This window comes from Gossypium arboreum, chromosome 5 (genome assembly GCF_025698485.1).
Source record: "Gossypium arboreum isolate Shixiya-1 chromosome 5, ASM2569848v2, whole genome shotgun sequence".
In the NCBI taxonomy this organism is placed as follows: domain Eukaryota; kingdom Viridiplantae; phylum Streptophyta; class Magnoliopsida; order Malvales; family Malvaceae; genus Gossypium; species Gossypium arboreum.
The window spans coordinates 9,194,786-9,219,476 of NC_069074.1; the positions used below are offsets into that span (position 1 = coordinate 9,194,786).

General features: G+C 29.7%; 2 protein-coding genes across 3 annotated transcripts; both read right to left on the reverse strand.

Moving 5' to 3' along the window:
• Nucleotides 1–15,750: 15,750 nt before the first annotated feature.
• LOC108451496 (protein STRUBBELIG-RECEPTOR FAMILY 5-like) lies at nt 15,751–20,109 on the reverse strand. 2 transcript variants are annotated; one of them, XM_017749180.2, is made up of 16 exons: nt 19,810–20,109; nt 19,330–19,462; nt 19,169–19,240; nt 18,948–19,013; nt 18,668–18,739; nt 18,498–18,569; nt 18,318–18,389; nt 18,181–18,246; nt 18,025–18,090; nt 17,601–17,929; nt 17,238–17,506; nt 16,879–17,150; nt 16,633–16,753; nt 16,301–16,437; nt 16,034–16,190; nt 15,751–15,922 (listed from the first exon to the last, which is right to left on the reverse strand). In XM_017749180.2, the coding sequence occupies exons 1-16, from the start codon at nt 19,892–19,894 to the stop codon at nt 15,782–15,784; spliced, it is 2,130 nt and encodes a 709-aa protein (XP_017604669.1). In that variant the 5' UTR covers nt 19,895–20,109; the 3' UTR covers nt 15,751–15,781. The 2 variants fall into 2 exon arrangements, with proteins under 2 accessions (XP_017604669.1, XP_052884896.1); XM_053028936.1 differs by having other exon boundaries at nt 17,238–17,485; nt 19,810–20,103.
• A 551-nt stretch (nt 20,110–20,660) lies between these two features.
• On the reverse strand, nt 20,661–24,661 carry LOC108450033 (uncharacterized). Its single transcript, XM_017747460.2, has 6 exons — nt 24,356–24,661; nt 23,639–23,783; nt 23,133–23,393; nt 22,546–22,627; nt 21,949–22,145; nt 20,661–21,160 (listed from the first exon to the last, which is right to left on the reverse strand). Exons 1-6 carry the CDS (start codon nt 24,547–24,549, stop codon nt 20,888–20,890), a joined length of 1,152 nt encoding a protein of 383 aa, XP_017602949.1. The 5' UTR covers nt 24,550–24,661; the 3' UTR covers nt 20,661–20,887.
• Nucleotides 24,662–24,691: the final 30 nt, after the last annotated feature.

Genomic DNA, 24,691 nt, shown 5'->3' on the forward strand with positions numbered 1-24,691 from the left:
ATTTATTTATTTATTTTATTATTTTTCATATGTAATTATTTTTTGAGTTATCTAAATAATAAATTACATCTCATTAAAAATATTTCACATATGAAACTTCACATCATCATGTTAAATTTTTTAATGGTACTTTCATCATATCTATTAAAAAAGCAATTTAAAAAAATAAAAGTTGATGGTAAAAAAATACTATTTTAATAAAACATGTAAATATTAGTGGCCAAATTTATCATTAAATTTTACTTTTAACTATATATTTTTAAGGGCAAAGAGAATTAAGCACAATGTCACTCACAAAAGAAAACCACATTAACTTTATATATTTTCCTTGTGGTTTACTTTATTATATTATAAATGGCGTGCCGACTTTTTTTTTTCTTTAGCCAATTCTGTGAAGAAGGTAGGTTTCAGTGCTTTTCACTCTTTTGATTAGTTTAATATAATAATGAGTTTATCAAGTCTTTCTTCGATCATTAGTAATTAAGTAATTAATTAACTAACTTTTCAATGTAACTAGAGCGGTAAGTACCCAAAATATTTTTAAAAAATGATGCTTTTAGAAATTTGATTTAGGAGGGTAAATTTATAATTAGCATTATTAAGGACGAAGCTAGAAAAAAAATTTGGCGGAATTAAATTATATATTTTAAGATAGTAAAAATATAATTTTACTATTTTAATAATTTATATTTTATAATTTTAGAGGATTAAATCAATTTTTTATCATTTAAAAGGGTTAAAATGCAACATTATTACTAATTTAAAATTTTCTAAATTATAAAAGATTTAAATAAAAAATATAGAATTGTGTGAGCAAATAAATTTATGGAAAATTGTTTTCCTTTTACCTTGTGAGAATGACATTGAATAGAAAAGTATAAATGAAATTGTTGAGGTTTCACAATTTCACTTGAACTGTGAGGATAAATTTTAATTATATTTATTACATGTTTTATGCACTATCAATCTATGGTTAACATTTTCCACTCATAAGTTACATTCAATTTTAATTGCATTACAAATTTTATGTTTTATATACAGAGAGAGATGGATTACTATTTTTCAAATCAAATAAAAAATGTTTGTCATGTTAATTATATTGTTATTAGAATTTTGTCCTCTTTTCATAATTTATTTAAAAATTAATTAAAAATTTTAAATCAATAACAAAAATAATAAAACACCATAATCCATACTAATATAAAATAATTGTTTCGTACCAAAAATTAACAAGTAATTTAATTAGTAATGAAAATAATAAAACACCAAAATATATAATTATAAAGATGTTCATGTCTTTCATTATTTTTAAAATTATTCATATTTTTAACCACCATTAATTTTTTTCTTTTCATTTATTCTTAATATATATTTTATATCCACCAAAATAGTAGGTCAGCAATTATAATATTGATCACATCAGCTATATATTGTTTACGGTACTAAACATGATTTATTTATTGTATTGAACAAAAATTGTATTTAATGCAATACTTTTAATGAATTCAAGAAAAAGTAACGCATTGAATTCTTTTTTTTTTGAATTGAATTCACAAATTAATACCATAAAAAATAAAACAATTAAATAAAAATTATTATGCCCTTTTAAGATTTAATAAAATATTTTTATAATAAAGTTATTACAAGTTATTAAGGTATGAAAGCTAATTCAGCTAGAAGCCTTGTACAACTACTTCAGTGCCTACTTGGGTAATTCCGTTAGTTAGCTCAATTGTTTATTTTCAGTTAAGGTTTTAACTAATAGTTAGGTTGGTTGTTAGTGTAATACTCCTAACATTTACCTGTCACTGGAACAAGGTTACGGAGCATTACCAGACTTTTTAGGTCAAATGTGAATTTTTCATAACATTTAATACACATATCAAAACTCAATCATAAATCACTCATATTGTCTATTGTATGAGCCCTAGAGGCCTAATATACGCATTAGAAGTATATCGGGACTAAACTGGAAGCTCAGAAAATTTTTTCCAAAATTTCAAAATCTTCCTTAGGTGCAGGGGACACACGCCCGTGTCTATACCCGTGTAACTCTCTGACTTGGGTCACACGACCAAGTCACACGCCCATTTGCTAGGTTGTGTACAAAAACCTGGGCATTCTGTTTCTAAATTTTAATATACAAGGGACACACGGCTAGACTACACTTCCATGTGCTAGGCCATGTATAGAGGTGCGCATGGGTCGGGTCGGGCCCAGACAACATTTTAGAGCTATTTTCTAGGCCCGAGCCCAGCCTAAAATATGGGCCTAAAAATTTGTCCGAGCCCGACCCGGCTCGGCCCATATTAAAATTTTTTTAGCTTATTTCATTAAATAAAAAAATTTAAAATATAATAAATCAAATACATTTAAAAACATAAAAACAAATATTAAAACAAGCAACAAATAAAAAATGAGACTAAAACAATTCTTAAAACAATACACAAATTGAAAATATAATAAAAAGTAGTTAAATTAAAATTGAAAATAAAATGTAAATGTGATTAAAATAAAAAATATATATATTTAGTATATAATTCGGGCCGGGCCCGGGCCAAAAAAGTTTTACCCGAGGCGCAACCCGTTTTCTAAACGGGCCTTGTTTTTTTGCCCAAACCCATATTTCAGGCCTATATTTTTACTCGAACCCTCCTATTTTTCGAGCGGGCCTTCGGGCTAGGCCGGGTAGCTCGACCCATGCACACCTCTAGCCGTGTATTACACACGGCTGAGACACACGCCCGTGTCTTTGTCCGTGTGGATGAAAATAGGTCATTTTAAGGCCACTTTTCTCACCCATTTTGATATTAACTTATACACAACATTTTAATACATCAACACATCCCAAACAAGCAATCAACATAAGTCAAAATCATGTTTAAGCATAACATAACATCACAAATACTCAATTACTTAAACTTACCTATTTAATCCATCTCACTGATTTATCAAAATCTACTACTAATTACATAACCACATTTCAAATTATTTCATTTTCAAATCCACCCTATACATGCCATATAAACCAAACTATTCATTGCAAAAGGTACCGAGTTAAGTTGGATAATGTGTCTTGATGTGTTAATCTAATCTTCCAACCTCACGTTAATTTACAATGACATTAAACAACACGAGTAAGCTTAAGGAAGCTTAGTAAGTTCGATAGGTTAAACATAAATCTTACCGAACTTAAAATAACCAATTAATACGTAAATTATTCATACACTCTTCTTGTCAATTTCAACATAAATCGATAAATACCCTTCTATCACTTCAATATCAATGGTAAACAATATACTTCAATCTCAATCACATAAGTCACTTACCAAATCTTACCGAGTTAGAGAATGGCTTACGGATATAAGTACATCATTTTCAGAAGCTCGAAGGCCAAACAAAAGCCCATAAGTGCTAAACAGAAACCCGAAAGGGTTAAACGGAAGCTCATAAGAGCTGAACGGAAACCCATAAGGGTTAAACTGAAGCTCAAATGAGTTGAACGGAAACCCATTAGGGTTGAACGTGTAACACCCCCTAACCTTAAAACGTCGCCGAAACAGGGTTTCAAGGTATTACGGACAATCGGACAGTTTACGATTAATTTTCAAATAATTATCGAACATATTATAATATAATCATAAATTCATATAAAACTTTTGCTAATTAACTCTTTTTTTTTTAAACTCAATATCACCCCTTTATAAATATCTAACTTTCCCTGCAATTTCAAACCAAGACCAATCCGAAACTAATATTTCAGCCAATGCAATTTCATGTTTAATCGTATTAAAATCATACCTATAACAATAATTTGATAATTTCCTCTATGAACATTTATGTTACCATTAAAAAATTAAATTAGAATTTCATTCATCCATTCTAAATTTAGCACTAATTATACCATGCATATCATGTAAATTTTTATACCATTTCATTAGTTTAAACACCAAACACCAAAATACCAAATACCATTCTTTACAACAAAATTATATAGCATTTTAAAGTGATAAAAATAACACCTATATACATGTCACTTTTACCAAAAGAAAAATACATTACCGAGTTTTGCGCTAGAGTCGGGATCGCCTGGATGCTGAACCGAGACTCTAAATACCTATTAACCTGCGCACGGAAACAACCATACGCTGAGTATTTCATACTTAGTGGTATTACCATAATTCAAATTATAAACATAATAATCATATAAATTAAATCATATAACTTTAATATTTACTAAACCAATTCAAACATAAATTTGTCATTCTCAATATATTCATACAATTTAATTTAACTATTCGTCAATTAAAATCATATACATTTATTTTAAGCCATTATCTAATTCATGAACCATTGGTTCATGCTTTCCATTGCTTTCCATTCTCATACTCACATTCAAATCACATTTTTAATTCATGTTTCATTTTCACATTTCTTTCAATGGCTCAACCAATTCCTTTTATTCAACTTAATTTTTCTTTTAATTACCCCTATTAATAAACTCGGGCTTTGGCGGATACATGGATCCAACCAAACACACCAGTTTGGCACCCAGTGCCTCATCGGATAGTTCGAAGCAAAGTTGACAGCCAGTGTCTTGTCGGCCTAGCCGAAGTAAAGTGGTACCCAGTACCTCATCGAATCTATTCGAAGTAACAGTATGATACCCAGTATCTCATCGACTTGAGGTCGAAGTATCCCTGAACACTTCCAATCCTATGGCATGCGAACTATATCCGACTCAGCCTAACTAGTTAATAGGATTTTCAGATCACATATAAATCTCAATTCAGTTACAATTTCTCACATTTTCAATTCAATCATTTTCCACTTTTCAATTAAATTTTCAATTCACATATTCATAGTTCAATACACTTTCTCAATTCAATATGCATTCCAATTATTCACATATAGTCACAATTCAATTTAATTTTATACAATTGAATACTAATACTTACCATGCATATCAACTTAAAATTCAATAATTAATAATAATTAAATTGAATTATAGTAATACTAACACGTATTTCTCATTCAATTCAATTTTCTAAATTCAATTCAATAAAATTACTTACCTCAATATTTACTTACTATAAAATAAATAAATTTAAAATTAATACTTTAATAATAAATAACTTGAATTATAGTAATCCAAACCCGGATTTTGCGATTACTCCTCGATAACATTTTTTTCTTTTTGTGCAAATGCCTAGGTTTCTTTGTTAGCTACGAAAATAATAATAATTTACACTATTAATTACAACACTAATTAATAATAATAACTGAATTTCTATCTAATTTATACCCTAATTCCAATTTAATCTGATTAACTCATTTAAGTTTCTAACTCAACTCATATTTTATTTCTATTCAACTTCCTTCCATATTCTACTTAACTATCTAATGTTCATAATAAAACCCTAGTTTAAAACTTCTTCCAATTTAATCCTTTCAACACCAAACTTATAGCCTAATTTACAATTTAATCCTTTAATCAATTTTAATCTTAAAATTCATTCAATTAAATTCTTAATTCATCATTTTATTCAACATGAACCATATTTGATAACCTATGAATTTTCAAAATATCAATTTAATTTCATTAAAACTTTATTCCAAGGCTTCTAAAACATCAAAATTAAGTAAAAGGGTTTGATTGACTTACCTATTAATGTTTAAAGCTTCAAAACCTTAATTTCTCCTTTTATTTTTCTTTATTTCCTTCCTTTCCCTGTTTCGAAATAGCTTCTGTTCTTTTCTTCTTTATTTCTTTTTTTTTTTCACTTTATTTTATTTCCTCTATTGTTTTAATTACTTAATAATTAATAAAATATCTTATGCTTAAATTTTAAGTAAATTAATTATTTAATTACATTTGTACATATTTATATTATAACACTTGTATAAAATTTGTACCATATATTTATCAATTATCTTATTTATTTAATAAAAATCTATTCAACAACAAATAATAATATTACAAATGTACATATATATTTTATTCATAAATGTACAATATCATCTATACCATACACTTGTAAAAAAATCTTATAATTCAATTAATTATCTAATAATTATCTTTTACTTAAAAAATAAATAATAAATATCTTATACTTGAATAATACATGTATTACAATTATATGTATTTTAATTAATACACTTGTATTAAATCATTACCATACATTTGTCTTTATTTAACTTATTTCATAATATAATAATTATTATTATAATTTATAATTTAATATTAAACCTTAATAATTTTAATTAAATATCATGTAATATCTTCAATCCAATCAACTTATGCCGCCTCATATTTAAGAATTAGCTTAATTACCTATTTAGTCCCTCTTATTTTCTTTTACTTTATAATTAAACTTTTACACTTTATTCAATTTAGTCCTTTTTACTATTTACACTAAATTAGGCTAAATTCACTTAATTAAAGCCTAATTAAACACGCTACTAGACTTATAAATATTCCTAATAATTATTTATGAACTCGGTTTACTAAGACGGAGGCATGATATTGTACTTTTTCGATACCCATGAATTTTGGGTCATTACAGAACGAAAACTCATATGAGTTAATAGAAGCTCATGAGAGCTAAACGGAAAGTAAACACGAAAATTCGTAACAAATGCTAAACGTCGGTTTACTTGAGTAATTTCCCGTCAATTCTCCCTTTTCCAGACAACGATCATACTCAATCTTGCGTTCCATTTTAACGTGATATTCATTTCAATTCATAATTTGAAAATATTCTATTTTCAAAAAAATATATAAATAAATACATAATATAATTTCTAAATTTAATATAATTATTAAAATTTAACCATACGAACTTACTTGAATTAAATTGTAAAATTTGTAATAGTTCATGGACTAATTTGCTAATTTTCCCTTTTCACGATTATCTACGGGCTCTTGATCTAAAATATAAAATTATTCATTCATTAGTATATATCTCAGTTTCAATTCACTTCACAATTAATACCTCTCAATTTTTAAAATTACACATTTGCCCTAATTTTTTATAACTTTTTGCAATTTAGTCCTTCACTAAATCAATCTATCAAATGAGCTATTTTTTCTCAATTGACAATTTATCTAAATTTTCTAAGCTATCATACAGCACTTGAAAAATAGAATTTAATATTAAACCTTAATATTTAGCCATTTTTACAATTTACTCCTAAAATCAATATCTATCAAAATCACTTGATAAAATCATCATATAACAAAATTAAAGCTCTAAATCCATGTTAATTTATCAAAAACATCCAGCATTCATCAACGGAAACTTTCAAAATTTCCAGTAAAATCAAAAACTAATGAAATAGGTAGTTGTACCTAATTGTAAAAGTCTAAAAACATAAAAATTTCAAGAAAAAGACAAGAATTGAACTCACTTGTAGCAAAATATGAAAATCATCTTCTTAAGGGTTCTTCAATGGTGTTTTTAGGTTGAAGATTGATGAAGAATTGCCTATAAACTATTAATTCTCATTTTTAGCTATTTTAATTTGATTTCATTTCCAATTTTACCCCTTAATCACCTAATTTCATTTTTTTTTTCTGCTTATGCCACCTTAGTCTTCTCATGTATATCTAATTGCCTTTTTAGTCATCCTTTATTTACTATTTAGGCTATTCAAACATTATTTATTTAACTAGCAAGTTTTGCACATTTTCAAATTAGTTTTTTAATTAATTAACAATCAAAAGTTAAAATTTTCTAATGAAACTTTAATACTACCTTAATAACACTCCGTAAATATTTATAAAAATATTTATAGCCTAGTTTATAGAATCGAGGTCTCAATACCTCATTTTCTAAACATTTAACCTAATAAATCCTTATAACACAATTACTAATTCAAAAATCTTTCTAAAACCACATTTGACTCGTAAATACTAAATAATAAAATTTACGAGCTTACTCATCGGAATTGGTGACCTCAAATCACCGTTTTCATTACCACTGAAAATTTGACTATTACAGTTAGACTGAATTTTTAGCTGATACATTGTTATTTTTGTATAAATACATTAACTATTTATAGGTTAGGGATGGAGTATGAATAGTTTTAACCATTGTGCCAATATATATAATGAAAACTTAAAAAATCTTTTTATCTATATTTTGTTTTAAGTTTGTAACCCTTTATTGTATATTTTTAATGATTCATTGTCTCAATTTTGTGTTTTTCTATGGCTTCTATTTCTTATTTCATGTTTTGATTATCTTATCTTGGTGTTTTTCATTTTTGTTTCTCTTACAATTTTTTGTTGAGTTTTGTTTTAGTGCCAGATTGTGAGATGTGTTAATTAACAGAGTATTTTTTTCAATGAAAATGAGCCCTTAAGCAACTTATTTATCTAAAAATATATTTTGTGTACAAATAACATCTTTATTTTAATGTTATAATTTATTTCATGTATAGGTAATATTTTTCTATAATTTGGATTGTAGCAATGTTACTTTTATATTCTCACATTTTCATAATTTTTCAATTTTATATTTTTCTTAGAAAATACTTATTTTGACTCTATAGATTGTTTTTTTTTCCTTTAAATATAATTTAAGAGCATAAAAACACCATTTAATTCCATCCTACATCTTCAAAAGGCAAACATGATTGATATAAGTTGTTACATTTTAAATATTGGATGATTTTCTAAAAAAAATGGATAATACATAGATTGAAATAATAAATACTTAATTATAAAATAAAATATTTAAAGAGTGGCTAATTAAACTTGAATGAGGAATAAGAGAGATGAACATACACTAATTTATTATCAAGAAAAACATGAAAAGTTATGAATTTAAAAATAAAATTCTAATTTAATTAAAAATAAAATATTTTTAAAAATATATGCATTATATTTTTAATATATAATTTAACAAAATGAAAAATAAAATATTTTTATATCCCATTTAAAAAATTCTCGCAACGCGAGATGATATTGCTAATAAAATACAAAATGCAAAGTGGTCCATGAAAAGAAAATAATAAAAAGGAAGGTTTTGAATTTCAGTACTGAAATTGAAATTAATGTGTATAATAGTGGGTAGTTCATGGAATAGAGCATTCCCATTAATTTCAACTACATATGGCTAACATCACAAAGAAAAATGCTCCGACATTGGTTCAATATGAAAGACCGGTATAATTGGATATTGGAATCTGATAATGAGCGATGACAATGGATATTGGAATCCGTAATTTTTCAGTTATTATTAAGATAATTACTTATGTTCATTTATTTATTTTCTAAATTATTAAGAAATATTTATCATCCTTTAATTATTATTTATGAATTCTTTTTTACCAACAATAAATCAAATAATAATACGTAACTAAAAAATATTTAAGCACAATTGGATAATCTGAAGTCTAATTTACCTTGAAATTTTTGCTAATATTCCATTTTAAATAAACTCATTTCATTATAAGTTTATAACCTTTATAAAATAAATAAGATAATAAACAAATAGGAGATAAACTCCCAGTCCTGTTTCAATCAATGTGATGATGAAAAATAGGTTAGATAATGACATGTTCCAAAAGGAATTTATTATTTAGTCTAAGATTGTTGGCTAATGCAATCAGCAAGAAATCGACCGAAAGAATTCCACCAATATAAATGCAATGCTATTCTCCACTACTCTATGATTTCACTGATGACTGTGAAATGCGATGGTGCAATTTGAGTTTTTTTCTTTTTTGGTATGTGAAACGTTATAGTCCATTTTGATTTTTGAAATTAAGTTGGATTATATTTTAATAAGAAAATAAGCATCTTTTAATATTTATTGTTTTCAATTATAAGATTTAAAATAAAAATTATACTTGAAATTATTATATGAGTTTTCGCTGGGTCGATAAATATCGGTAAATTAATTAATGTTTATAAATAAGGGTAAAATTAAAATAAAATAAAATAAAAAATTGTACTTGAAATTATTATATACGTTTTTGCTTGGTCTGATAAATATCGGTAAATTAATTAATATTTATAATTAAGGGTGAAATTAAAAAAAATTTAAGAGTTGAAATTAAATTGTAATTTTATAATAGTAAAAATATAATCTTATCATTTTAATAATTTATATCTTTATAATTTTTGTTTATTATGTAATTTTATTTTTATTAATTTAAAATTTTAAAAGTTTAAATAAAAAAATTCATATTAAGAGGCGGAACTGCCTACCAGCCCTCCTAATTACGTCACTATCTAAAATTGGTATAAAATTTCTCATGTAAATTGGAAAAATAAAAAAAAAAGCTAAATTGAAAGAAAGAAAACCAATTGTTTGAAACAATCTAGATTTCACTGGGAAAAAGAAATAAACTAGATTTTGGATCGACTTTCAGACTTCTACAACATAAAAAGAAGGATTTGCAACACAAGCCAAAGCTAAGCAAGCTAATTAGAACAAACTTCAATTTTTTGAAAATAAAAATAGTAAATTCATGAATTTGATAATTAAATTTATTCAAATAATTATATTTTTCTTCAAACTGACAGTTGAAATTAACAATTAAATCTATTTTAATATCTGAAATTAATTTTCATTAATATTTAATGATATAACACTTTAATAATGTTCCATATGATTATTTAAAATTAAAAAATTACAATTTTGAATTTCAAAAGTTAAAATAACATAATTTATCAAATTCAGGAAATCGTAAAAGTAAGAAGTGCTAACATAAAAAGAAAGCCCAAAATCCTACAATAAAAAGAATATGATGGCTAGTCAAAGAGTTCTTGGGTGATCATCAAAGCCGAAGATATTGAAGAAAATTCTCACCTTGTCCTTTTGTCTGGAGAGGAAAGGTTTTAGATCGGGGACTTTCATTTCTTTTTTGGTTTTTGTTTTGTTATCGTGTTTTTACTGTTTTGCGGTTTGGCTGTTTCGAGGCCCCCTAGGCGCTGTTTAGTTACCCAATGGTTGGGCTACACGTGTGGTCAGATGGTAACTGATTTCTTCTCCAAGTTTAAATGGCATCAGTTGGTATTTGTTCAAAAAAAAAAAAAAAAAACTCTTTGTTTATCTATAATGAAATATCTGGTTTAATAGTCAAAGCAAAACAGAACAATGATAATTAATGGAATAAATTAGGAATTGTTTTTTTTAATTAATTTCCGATGATTGTTCAACAGATTCCCCCTGCCTTAACATAATAAAGACAACTCCAAGCATCTTATTATTGTTTCCACAAAAATTGCAATCCCCTCAAACATTCTTCCAATTTCCTAAATTCACTTCAATAACGCAATAATCTAGAAATACGATTAGGTGATTATCTTATATTAACATTATCCATTACATATTTTTATTGTAATTCTTTTGGAAGCTTTAAAATTTTAAAACTTGTAAAAGAAATTATTTTATAAAAGATAATTATATATTTTAAATTTTAAGACGGGTTGCTGGTTTTTTTTTTTTTTGGTTGGATTTGAAGAATAAAATTTAAAATTTTAGGAAAGTTAATGTAATAAAATTTATCATGCTATGTAAATTACTAAAAGTTAGAAAGTGAATAGGCCCCACCTGCCCTTGTTTCCGCCACCAATACCCTTCTTCTATTTCAAGTAAAAGAAAAATTAAGGAAAGTGATATAGGAACCCCCTCCCCGGAAATAATTAATCTCATTAAGACATGTATATATTTATTCCTAATTAGTGTTTGCATTATTCTGATCATTGATTTCTTTTTCCTTTTTAAGATACGAATAACTTGGTATGTCCAAACATATAATTAGTAAAAATTATATTTATTAGAATTACAAGAAATGAGTATTTCAGAAGTTCCACTTTACACGACTGATGTACACTCTTTCTTTTTTCCATTTTGTTTTACTATAAATTGTGGGAAACGATTAATTTAACTCTCTCTCTCTCTCTATATATATATTATAAAAGCAAACTTACATGACGTGATGATAGATTTGAAAGGGTATTTCGTTGCAAAGGGTGAATTTTTTGTTAGTCTTGTGGTGCTGGCCCTGTGTACAAGGGTGCTAACTTAATAAAGAATTGATTTAGTAAAATAAGTCTACCTATATTTTGAAAATTTGAAAGTTAATCGCTGCATTTTTATTTTTAAAAATTTAGTCAATTTATTTTTATACTTAAAATGTATGTTAAACTATTAGTATAGTTAAATTTACTGGTGTTAAATTTTAGAAATAAAAAAATTCATTTGACACCTATGTAATTAAAAAATGATATTGTAATAAATTTATATTTAACACAAAATTAACTATAATAACGAATTTTAAAATTTAAAATTTAAAAAATAAATTTTAAAAATAAAAATATAAAAATTAAATTTAGAATTTTCAAAAACTCGAATGTCTTATGGTATGTTTTAACCCAACAATAATAATAAAGGAAAAAGCAAGGAATTGGTGGTGGGGAGAGACCTAAATTATGATAAATTTAGGTCAAAACAAGTAGAAAAGAAAACATATAGAAATCAGTCATAGTCATGAACTATATATTTTTGAAGCGGGTCTATTTCTTGTGAAACTTCTTAGTTTAAGCCAATTTAGCCTTACTTTGCTTCAGAAAGGCGAATATGAAGACCAATTTGGGTCATTTCCATTTTCCATGTTTTGACCAACTCTTTCCTCGTCACGTTAAAGTTATAGTTATACTTTACCTTTTTTCTTTTTAAGAAAAGAAAAAGAATTGAGCTGTTGTTGGACAAATGGCAAATGCAACGACTTTGGGACTTTACCTACAATCTTTGAATAAGTTAATTTCAATACATAACTAAAAAAAGACCCTACTCGGCTATTTGAAGTTAATTTTATGACTAATTAATTTGTTCATCACTTTCCTTTAAAATCTTAAATTGCTTGACATGTTAATCGCAATATTATTCAATTTCAAATTCTCAATTATGATTGTAAGTCACGCGTTTTCACTTTTGACTATAAAAGATTTATAAAAATTTAGTCAAAAATTATCAACAAAAATAATGTTGTGCCAGAATATCGTGATTGTTGTTATTGACACAAATCAAAATACAATCACTGCACAACTTTAAATTTTAATAGTTTGTATTTAACTAATTTTAATGAGAATTATAGAACTGAAATGTTTCAATATTACTTAAATCGATGATTATTTTAATTATATGAAAACTTTTTGAACAATATTAATATTTATATACCCCGATAAAAAAATGTTAGATGGTTCAATTTAGAAAATTATTTTACCTTATGTAAAATTTGTTAATATTGATATCAAAAAATAATGTAGAGGAGGTTGGAGTTAGTTTACCTTGTTTGGGTGAACAACCATACAATTTAATGGTGGAGGTAGGATGTGAGGAAGGCGAAGGAAATGTTTTAATTAAACCAAGAATAGGGGAGAGTATGCATGTCCTAGCTTCAGGGTTGAGAGAGGTATATGTATGAGTTTGATGTCCTTCGTCACATATAATCTCTAGTGGTCTCATGGCTTTTGTTATATTTGTAATGTTCGTGACGAATGGTAATTAAATTGTAAAGAGTGTATATGTTTATTAAGATATAATGAAATAATTTTTATAACAAAAGAGATATATTAGATTGAATTAAGTGATTATAATTTTTCAATGAAAATTACTTGATAATAAACAAATAAGAATGATTTAATGAGAGAATATATATATTATAACTAATGATCTAATCAAGAACACTCTAATAATACAATGGAGTTTTCTCAATAAATTAAAGAATTTTGGTTTCATTCCATTCGGATTCTAATTGGAATGCGTAAGGTTTATGAACATTTACAATATTAATATTAAGGAAGATAAATGAAGTTGAATTAGAGATGAATGAAAGCGTTGACTGTGTTAGGAATATTATTGTGGTGAGGAGTAATGTAATTCCATGGTTGCCTTGACTCTTATTATGTTAGGAATAATTAGGCGGTAGAGAAGGTTTATGTTTATGTTTGGTTTAGCTCTTAGATGGGAGCCGTTGAATGGGTTTTTTTTATAGGTAAGGTTGAGTATTTGATCGAGTCGAGTCGAGTAAAAAATTTTCGAGTTAGTCGTGTTGAAGAATCCTATTTTAGCAATCGAACTCAATTTGAATATTTTTCGAACCGGATCGAATCAAGTTAAAAAATTTCGAGTTGAGTTAATGAATCTTATTATTTATACTCAATATTGCGTTTACATGAACAAATTATTTAACTATATAAACAATATAATGGTTTTGCCTTTTAACTTAATGAGTAAACATTTGTCAAAACAACGTAATTTTACTTTTTAACTTAGTGGTTTTAATTTTTAACTTTAGAAAAGATAAACATTTATTAATATAGTGTAGTTTTGTCTTTTTTTACTTAGAATTTTCGGATAATTCGAATTGTGTAATTCATATTCGAGGTAAACAAAAAAACTTAATTTTTATTCGAGTTAATTCAAATAGCTTGATTAACTCAAATAATTTAAACTATTTAATTCAAAATTTAAAAATTTTATCAAATTTTTAAAATTAAATCAAATTTTACTCACCTAATCATAGCATGCGAAGGTGAGCGTTGCGCTACGCTGTCCAAAGCTAATCATAATAAAAGCTTTCAATGCAGCCATATATTTCACTTGTTTTTTTCTTACCATGCAACTATACTGTCATTATTTCAAGAAATTTTGGTAAAAATAATTATATAAATTTTTATAACAAATTATTAAATAAATTTTTTATAAAATTAAAAAGTGAATGATATGTATTAATAATTTTATTAAATAAAATTAAGATTTTCTAATTTACTATAACTATCGTTAAACTATATATAAAACACTATATCCTATGATGACCCCTTCGCTTTTCTAAAGTTTTAAATCATTTAATTATAATATATTAATATAAATAGAATTATTGTAATATTTTTATTATATATGCATAATGGTCTGATCATTTTATTTTCACATTATTATTACAATTACATTTAAATCTAAACATAAATTTTATTATTATTTTTAATCTTACCGCCCATCCATATAAAACTTAGAATTTTTAACACATAATAACTTTTCCATTTATTATCTCATATATCGTGCTCTCTCAATTTTGTTATGCTATATAATATGAAAAGTGACATAAATGTGATATAAATAACGAAAAATTATGTAAAATGAAATTTTAATATCAAAATTTTACATAAATAAATAATATCCTAAAATATTTAATTTAATAATAAATATTCTTTAAATATCAGGATAGAAGAAACCCTGGAAAAGAAAGTTGAAGAAAAAAGGACAATTTCAGCTCGGTTGCTTGAATGTTTAAAATTTATCACCTGGATCGTTTTAGATTTGATTTTTGACGTTAAATGTCTCCGGTTTGGATGACAGGTAGTTCAAAATCTGTAAATTATTACCGAAATAAAAGTAGTGGCAATAATTTTTTTTAAAAATGGGGCAAATAATTCTAATTTAATAAACAAATTCGCATGCAGACAAATATTGAATCTCGGAAATGGATGTCAGCTAGCAAGACAAGAGACGGCATTTTTAATCGATGCCTTAAACAAGAAGACAATTTGGTTATGAAAACAAATAAAGGGATCATACATCTAAAGGCTTTTGTTTTTATTTGGAGAAACATGTTGGGCTAAATCCCCCATTTTTCAATGTTACAGACTTGGAATAGTCAGCCCATTGGTTATGGTGATTACTCTTTGGATTTGCATATCATTGATTCCCTTGTACTTTTTTTACTTCTTTTTTTTTTTTTTTGTACATATCAAATATGCAAACAATCAAACGTATACTGCGTAGTCTGAGTCCTCTGTCCGGCGAGAAGTTGAAAGATCATCTCCCAGATTCATGTTTGATTGTTGAACTAATTGTATCAGTGACTGCACCACCTCCGACATCGCGGGCCGAAGCTTTGGATCCGACTGACACACACACAAATACCATTGTTATATTTATTATATACCATTACCACCCACTTTTGAACATGATGATTAAATCAATAAAAATAAGGGCGGGCGGGCATGTAACGCCACCTTTACGCAGTGGGCAATAATATCAGCAAATGGAGAGAGTGACTTTGGAGGATACAGTCCCCTCAAGGCAGGATCCACCATTGCTGCCAGTGCACCGTTGTCTTGAAGCCGAGGGCTAGCCCATTTCACTAAGCACTGTTCTGCTTTCGGCCTTTTACTGCAAGCCCAGAAAGCAATAGCATTAACCCACCCTGACGCTACTACACAAAGTTAACTTCATATAGCTATATGATAATGGGATGGATGGAGTGGGGGATTTAGGCTCACTTGTCCAGGGGCATCCGACCCGTTAATAGTTCTAACATCACCACCCCGAAACTGTAAACGTCACTCTTTAGCGTATAGGCTGAAGGCCTTGCACATTCTGGAGCATTATATCCCATTCCCAGGTTTTGGCTCGTACGCTGAAACCATTACAATTTAATCCTTATTGCTAAAAGCATATATGAAATGAAAGCCATAACGATACAATCTTTGGGTTTAAAACATTGTTTATAGGCTGAATTTCTAGCGATGAAGACATGCCCAAATTTAGAGTGAAGGGCATACATATAAAAATTGTAGTCAAATATATAAAAGAGAAAGAAACTGCTACTAACCTGATGGAAGTGTGCCATACCATAGTCAGATAGGTGAGGAGTGAGTTCAAGATCAAGCAAAATATTGGATGACTTGATGTTCTTATGAACTATGGGTGGAGAACAAACGTCGTGGAGATACCTGAACAATGCAAATGCTCACCACTGGATTCAAAGTTAAAAGAAAGAGCAGCTAAAGGAGATTGTGAGGAGAACGCAAAAAGTCATACAAGGTAGGAAAATAGAAAAGAAAGTAAAAAGACTTACTCAACAGCCCTGGCTGCACCTAAAGCAATTGAGACTCTGGTATTCCAAGTGAGGGGTTTGCTGAAATCATCTGATACGTGTAGGAACTCATGAAGTGAGCCATTCCTGTAATGGTCATAAACCAACAGATAATTCCCCTGCTCTGAGCAATACCCAACAAGTTCAGCAATGTTGGGATGGTGAAGCTTTGAGATGTTTGCAACAATTTCTGCAAATCCCTCTGGCTTCTCGCCTTGTATAAGTATGGGATCTATCTTTTTCACTGCTAAAACCTGTTGCAAATATATGCATACGTACAAGAAAGTGCATATGACTACAATGATATGAAGTACAACAAAAAGGTAGGAACAGGCACGTACCTTGCCATCTTCACATTTCGCCCTGTAAACACGTCCAATGTTGCCCTCACCCTGGAGGTTCCTCGATGCAAAATCACTAGTTGCATTCTGTAAATCCTCCAAAGAATAAGCAATAACAGGAGCAGAGGTGCTGCTTCTGCCTTTTAGCCGGCTTGTTTGCTCACTTACACTAGACCCACGACCTGAAACTGAACGATTAAGTCCCATTGGTCCTGATATCTGCAAAGACGCTTGATCTAGTGTAACACCTGATTGGATTGTTTTTAAACCTGTCACCATCACACATCATATAATCATTTCAATTCATCGTAGATCCATCTAAAACGTGTTTTTTAAAGCCATTTTTTTTCAAGAAATGGATACCTTTTGATTCTTTTACGTTGCTAACATATTGTGCACCTGCTAACTCTCGTGACTGAAAGGGAGTATTATCTTTAGTCCCAGTGTTCCTCTCTTCATCGAGAAATTGTGAGGATGGATGAGCAGCCTTTCGCCTTGCGAACACTGCCATAAGAGCAGCGAACACCAACATTGCACCTAAACATGACCCGGCTACAATTGCTACATTCCGAACAAGTTTAGATTTCTCCCCGTCGTCTTTGTTGTCCTGATCTTTGGCGTTGGGATGTCGGTGGCGCACACCAGGCGGTGGAGGCGGAGCCTTCCCTGTCGACCATGAATTTCCTCCCGTTCTTCCAATAACAGATAAGATTGCAAGTCAAGAAACGACCTTTCTCATCCACTGCAACAATTATTAAACAAACAAAATTTTGTAGGATAAACTCACTTCAAGCTGCGAATGCCCTTCAACTCATTAGGAATCCATCCACTAAATTTGTTGTTTTCAACATTCCTGCCATGAAAGAAAGAAAAAGAAAAGGCGGGTTGATAAGAATAATTGAAAACCATCATTTCCAACAAAGTTTAGGTGCCGGTCACGTACAGATCTTCTATAGGAAGGTCGGCAAGGACATTTAGTGTTCCAGTTAATTGGTTGTTCTGCAGACGCCTGAATAAGTGAAAACAAAAGTTAGTAACCATGCCCTCGACAGAGTATAATATGAAAACCTTTGCACTTACAAAGTGTTTAAATTTGTAAGATTTGCAAAAGAATTCGGAAGCTTATCAGTCAGTTCGTTGTTGGATAAATCACTGCATATCAGCTCCGATGTTAGCAATACAGTACTAAGTACTAACCCTACGTCTACGCTCTAAAGCTATGTAAATAGAAAGAGGAGTTTGCAGAAATTATATACTTACAATGATTTAAGTTTTTTAACTTTGGCGAACATATCGCTCAAGGTTCCGTCGAGTTTATTATTGCTTAGATTTCTTCATAAACCAACCAAATAGTTAGATATGGCTAAAAAAACTGATGAATTTGTAATGAAAAATAGATAGATGGAATGCAACCAATTATTTTGACTTACATGCTTTCGATGTTGGACATCTGAGATATCGAATAAGGCACATTGCCAGTAAATTGATTATGAGAAAGGTTTCTGCATGTAAATTGAGCTCATAATACATGATATGCGTGATAAATCCAACCAATGAAATTCTGATATGGATATAATTATTCAGGGATATGGTATGTTATTCCGAATATAGTATGATTTCTTTTAAACTTTTTTTGGTGTATTTGGAGGATTTATTAAATTCATGCCCATGTATTCATGTGTCGAACATGAGAGACAAAAGGTGACTTACATTCGAACAGCATTGGGAGGTAGTTGATATGGAATTTGATCATTAAGGTTGTTCTTGCTCACATCACTGTACTATGACAAACAATGCATTGCCTTCAGAATTCAGATTATGTTCTTACAGGGAAGAAAAGTAAAACAAATACAAAAGGGAATAGATTATCTAACCACAGAAAAAAAAAAAAAAAAAAAAAAGAAAACCTATCTCTAGAAGCAAATTCTCACAGGGAAGTGAGTGAAGTCAAGTTTGATAGCTGGTAGCCCAATTCTCCATTGAGTCCATAGTTAGATAAGCTTCTGCAAAGTTTAAGCCCAATCAAATACGTATATATACAAGAATGCTATTCAAGCCTACTTTAAGAGACAGATAATGGGGAAAAACATACATCTCAGTTACACGAGAGCCTGAGCATTTGACCCCTTGCCAGGAATCGCTACAAGGGTCACCGCCACTTACCCTCCAACCACTTAGTTGTGATGGAGCTTTTAGGCTTTTAAACATCACATTAAGGGCATTAACTACAAAATACAATTAACAAGTTTCAGAATATATATATACATGGATTAGATGCTAATGTGATGCACGGGGTTGTAACCCCCAAATGTATGAGATGCCATCCCTTTTAAGGATGGCTGTGAACCAAGTGTGATAAAACCCGATTTCATTTCCTTTTTCCAGAACATATGGAACCCATTTTTCATATTGCATGATTTAGATAAACGTATCAATGGCTTTACATTAGCATCTAATTGTATTATCCCCATGAGCATAGTTTTGCTAAATATAAATACATCATTAGCAAATAGCATGCAAAAATCTAAATTAGTGTACAACAAATGAAGTTGAATAATGATGATACATATACCATCTCGGCTATCAGTCCATGAATGAACCAATGAAATCAAGGACCCAAAGGAAAGAAGCAAGTATCCTACAACAAAACGATGCATGTTCCTAGGCCAAATTGGCAAAGAAAAGGAAGAGGAAAATAGGTTTATTATTGTTATTATTATTATTATTAATTCCTATGCTAATATCAAATGCAGGAACCAAAAAGAGTTGGAGGAGGAGCTGAAGAAAGAAAGAATAAACATCTAAAAGGGGAAAAATAATATAAACTGTTTTGGAATTGTCTTAGCATTTTCTGTTTCATATTGAAGGGCTCAAGTCTGTTTTAGGTTTTAATTTTTAATTTATTTATTTTTTAAAAATTTCTTCAAAGGGAGTTTGCTAAATTTGGTGAAGAGAAAAGTACTACTAAATGCAAAGAGCGGAAGGCGAGGAGAAATAACTCATCAGAGCCTTTCAATGTTTTACGGGACTTGGTAACACTTTTTTGCAGCTTTCTCTAACCGTCACCTTTGATTAATACACATGATTCATCTTTCCAGCCTTTGTCTGAGGCTGACTTAAGAATTTTTCTTAACTCCATATTTTTATTTTCTTTTTCTTTTTCCTACTCTTTCGGGACTTAAGATCACTTTAAAATTGTATACCAACACTGGTCCAACCAGATTGAATTAAACATATATATATGTAAAAGATTTGCGTTTATCATAAACTCAACTCTGGCATGCTGTTGTTTTAACCGTCCATCCCTTCATATGTTGGGTTTATTAGTTGCTTGATTAGTAATATGCAATCCCGTGAATATGTTGGATTGTAAGATCCTATTGATGCAAGACGGGGCTGTAATCTGCATGCTGCAACTTAAAGTTCATGAACTGCAGTGATTAGCATTAGATAGAATCTGGGTTTAAGTTCATTTACAATAACCAAAACATATATTATACAATATAAAACTGGGGTTTCACATCTTTAACAATGCTATTTCTCCGACTCTGTAGTTAAACTTCAACTAAGTTCAATAAGTCTATGTAACAAAGAGCCTCTTTAAAAAAACCATCAAAATTAGTTGCAGAGATGAAATAAGGTCGGGTGCCTTAAGTTTGCATGCTTTGGCTTGATCTATCACCACGCTTTCTCAATTTTGTTAAGATGTATGCCATTGCAACTTTAGCACCCAGGCCACAGTGACCGCGAGACAGGCAGATCACACCCCCAATAACAAGCAAACTTTTTGCTACAAACTTTTTCGACGGTTTTCTTGATAGCCTTTTCTCCCTGGGTTCATCATTAACTGGTTCAAAAGTGGCCATCGAGGCAGAGGCTGCTGGAAGTGCATCACCGTTTATCATATCTAATTCAGGTGGAACCTAAATGCAGACATGTTAATAATCATCAGTTCAAGACTTGCTCTGAAGATAATATCACCAGAAAAAGCTTTTTCTCTTTTTTAGTAAGCAGCAGCAGAAGTTCAATTATGTGTTTCCATAACCATAGCTTATTTCAATAATTATTTTGACAATGTAAGGACTAAACTGGATACAGCCTCAGTAAAAAGACTAGTTCATAACGGTAGATTATTAAGGCAAAATCACTTGATAGTGCAATAGAAGAGAGCCAAAAATGCAGAGGATCTGGATATATACATTCATCCTATAAACTTCTATAATGTCAAATAATGGTTTATACATAGGGTTATACAAAGGTGTATAAGATCGCTAAAGTCTCAGACATTCTCCCTAGGCCTAGACTGCTCCTGCATATGGTCCTCGCATCCCACTTTTCTATTTGTACTTCTGCTATAAGGATAACCTTTCTTATTAATTTCTCAAATACACTAATGATAAGATATAAAGATAGATAACCTATCTTACTCATTTCTCCAAACGCCAGTCTTCAACTCACTTTAAGGAAACCAAGATAAAGGGGTATGTTCCTCTATGACATAATAAAGTCAATTGCATACTTTTAAGGTTAACTGTTTTATCTTGGACTAAGTGTGAGTGTTGGACATGGATAAGTGTTCAACACAGGTCTTTTAACTGTTTTATCTTGGACTAAAGAAATTAACAGAGTTATTGCAAAACATGATCACAATTAAAAAACAGGATTATATATACAAATATTTTATATATTTGTTCATTATGGTAATGCAGACCTTCTGAATCAGAGTGGATGATGAAACAGATGGACTAGTCAGAGGATGGCTGATCACAGCATACTTGCGTAATGCATTATCCATCTTACATACATAACTCCATATGCCCTTTGCAAATGCTAGTTTTGCCATTTCCACATTCAGACCAGCATCTTCTTGGTGAAACATTCTGATCTCAGAGGCATCTCTACCGGGTACTGTACAAATAACATCACAGTTCAGAATCATAAATAGTCGAGCAATAATGGGAACCAAAGAGAGAGAGAGAAAGAAGTATATAGGTACAGCATCCGTTATTCCCTCCCAAAAAAAATTAATACTTTCAATGCCTTGGGTAGAAATACTGTGGCATTAAGAAATGCACCGTCATTAATGACACAAACCAGAGTCCAACAAGCCTCAATTCTGGTGACAGGATTCATTATTCATTAACTTTTCCAGTGCAGGGGGAGGGCTGTCGCTTGCAGGACCACATTGTGCAAGTACATAATTCGACTTTAAGAAAACAACTTCCTGACAAATTGCATGGCTCCAACAAGAAACCACCAACTCTTTACGTTTCTTAGTTAGGGTTAAACAAATATACGAGGCACTTGCCTTTCCTGATTTGCCAACCGGATCTAAAATATCCTACGCGGACGTACTTCTTCTGTCTTGGTGCAGATGGATGTTCACATTCCTAGTCAATCATAACAAGAATTACAAAAAAAATAAATAAAAATTAACCATGATGTGGTAGTAAGCATAAATAGGACTGCTATGGCAAAACATTGAATATTTGTGTGAAGCAATTTTTTATGGTACAGGTATTAGAGTTATAAACCCTGGGTATTTGCAAGAACCCGGTTTAGAAGTTAGAACCCCAAACCTAAGGGAGCTCCACCCTACTATCTTTCCTGAACAGAATAAAAACTTTCCTCAAATGACAGCATGAGATACAATATTCCATGATCTCTATTGGGTCAATGATTGCATACCAATGAGCCGTTACTTAGCATGTGCTAGATGTGGATAAATTCCAATATTAATAACTTTCAGCATAAAATACGTACACCTCTTTCACATTAAAGATACTGCCAATCATGTTCTTAATCCTTAATATCAGCCATAGAACTTCCAGTTTCCAAAATAATATGAATCTGATATGAACTCAATATGATGAAAGAAGTTTCAGCGATAGTCACCTTGATAAAACAGTAGAATGTTCTATCTTTTCCCTCCCACAATCTCCAAGCAAGAACATATTCTCTGGGTGTCAAAAGGGGAAACTTCTTTATTGTACAGCCAATTTCAATCCCATTTGTTGTGTTCATCTGCAGCTGCACATGATCGATCACCGTTTTATCCCACTGCTTTCTATAATCATTGTCCATATAGAAGTTCCTCAGAAGCTCCGGAGAGCAACCCTCAAATACAGTCGTGCTCAGGTATTTTAGTGGTTTATTCTGCAATTAACAACAAGAAACATAACTTTCAGTTGCTTCACCACTTAAAATTACATACTGCCCTGGTCCTGCTGTACACAGAGATTGTATTTCTAGCTTAAACCCAAGTCCACCAGCAGGTCAAATTAGAGTAACCTTAAGTGCAATGATTTAGCATATACAAGTAAATGGTTGAAAATACTAATTTTATAAAATTTCGCTACATTGTTATTATAGATGAACTAAGCAAATCAAGTACACAAAACCTTAGGTCTGCAGCATTTTGCCTTGTAGGATAAAGAGTTGGTTTTCTTATCAATTACAGTCTCCCATTTCTCGTCCTCATCGAGCTTCTCATCCAGATTATCAATCAAAAACTTCAAGTCTGAATCAGATACAATCTCTGGGATTCTACAGGTACCATAAACACAAACTCCAAATCAGTTAAAAGTCAAGGTAACATTGATATCCCCTCCATATTAAGGTAAAAAAAAAAGAATTTTTTAATTTCCCACTGTTAATAGTTGAATTTATTGGAGATTGCCCTAGAGAAAATTTCCCCACCATAATTAAGGTAAAGGAAAATGTCTCATTAAGAAAACATTATAATATATTCCCGAAAGAGCATGTTGTTCATATTTTGACAATAAAAGTAACAGACAAGAAGATAACAAGAAAATTCAATTAATTTCACTTCAGAAAATCAAAGAAAAAAAAACAAATCATACTAGAAAGGGTAATAGAAGAGCAAGCATAAACTTTAAGGAATAAATTAATTCAAGACTTGACGAAGAGTGATGCAAAACCTAGAAACATAGATGCAAAATCGAAACAGATTCTTCAACAAAAAAAAAAGGAAGAAGAAGATTTAAAAAAAATTGAACCTCAATTAAGCAACCCAAAAAGAAAAATTTTGAGTGAGAGAGGCGACAAACTGAATGAAATAAGAGGAAGTCAGATTAAATGAAGCATAAAAAAGTTACCTTGATTGAGATTCAGGAAGGGAAGTGGATGAAGAAGGAGAAGGAAGATGAAGAACGGAAGAACGAGGAAAGAATTTAGAGTAAAGTTTCTTGGAAAGATGAAAAAAGAGAAGAAGAAGAAGAGTAATAAGAGTGGCTCTGAGGTTAAGGATGCACCAAAATTCCATTGAAGAAACACTTGCCATCATCCCCATTTCTCAAACACTTGCCTTCCCCTTAATAATAGGTTTCCCCATCTTCACTGCAGTGTTGGGAGAAATGTCTACTTTATTCTCAAGAAAAATAAAAAAAAATTAATTATTTATTTATTTATTTCTAAATTTGTCTACTCTTTAT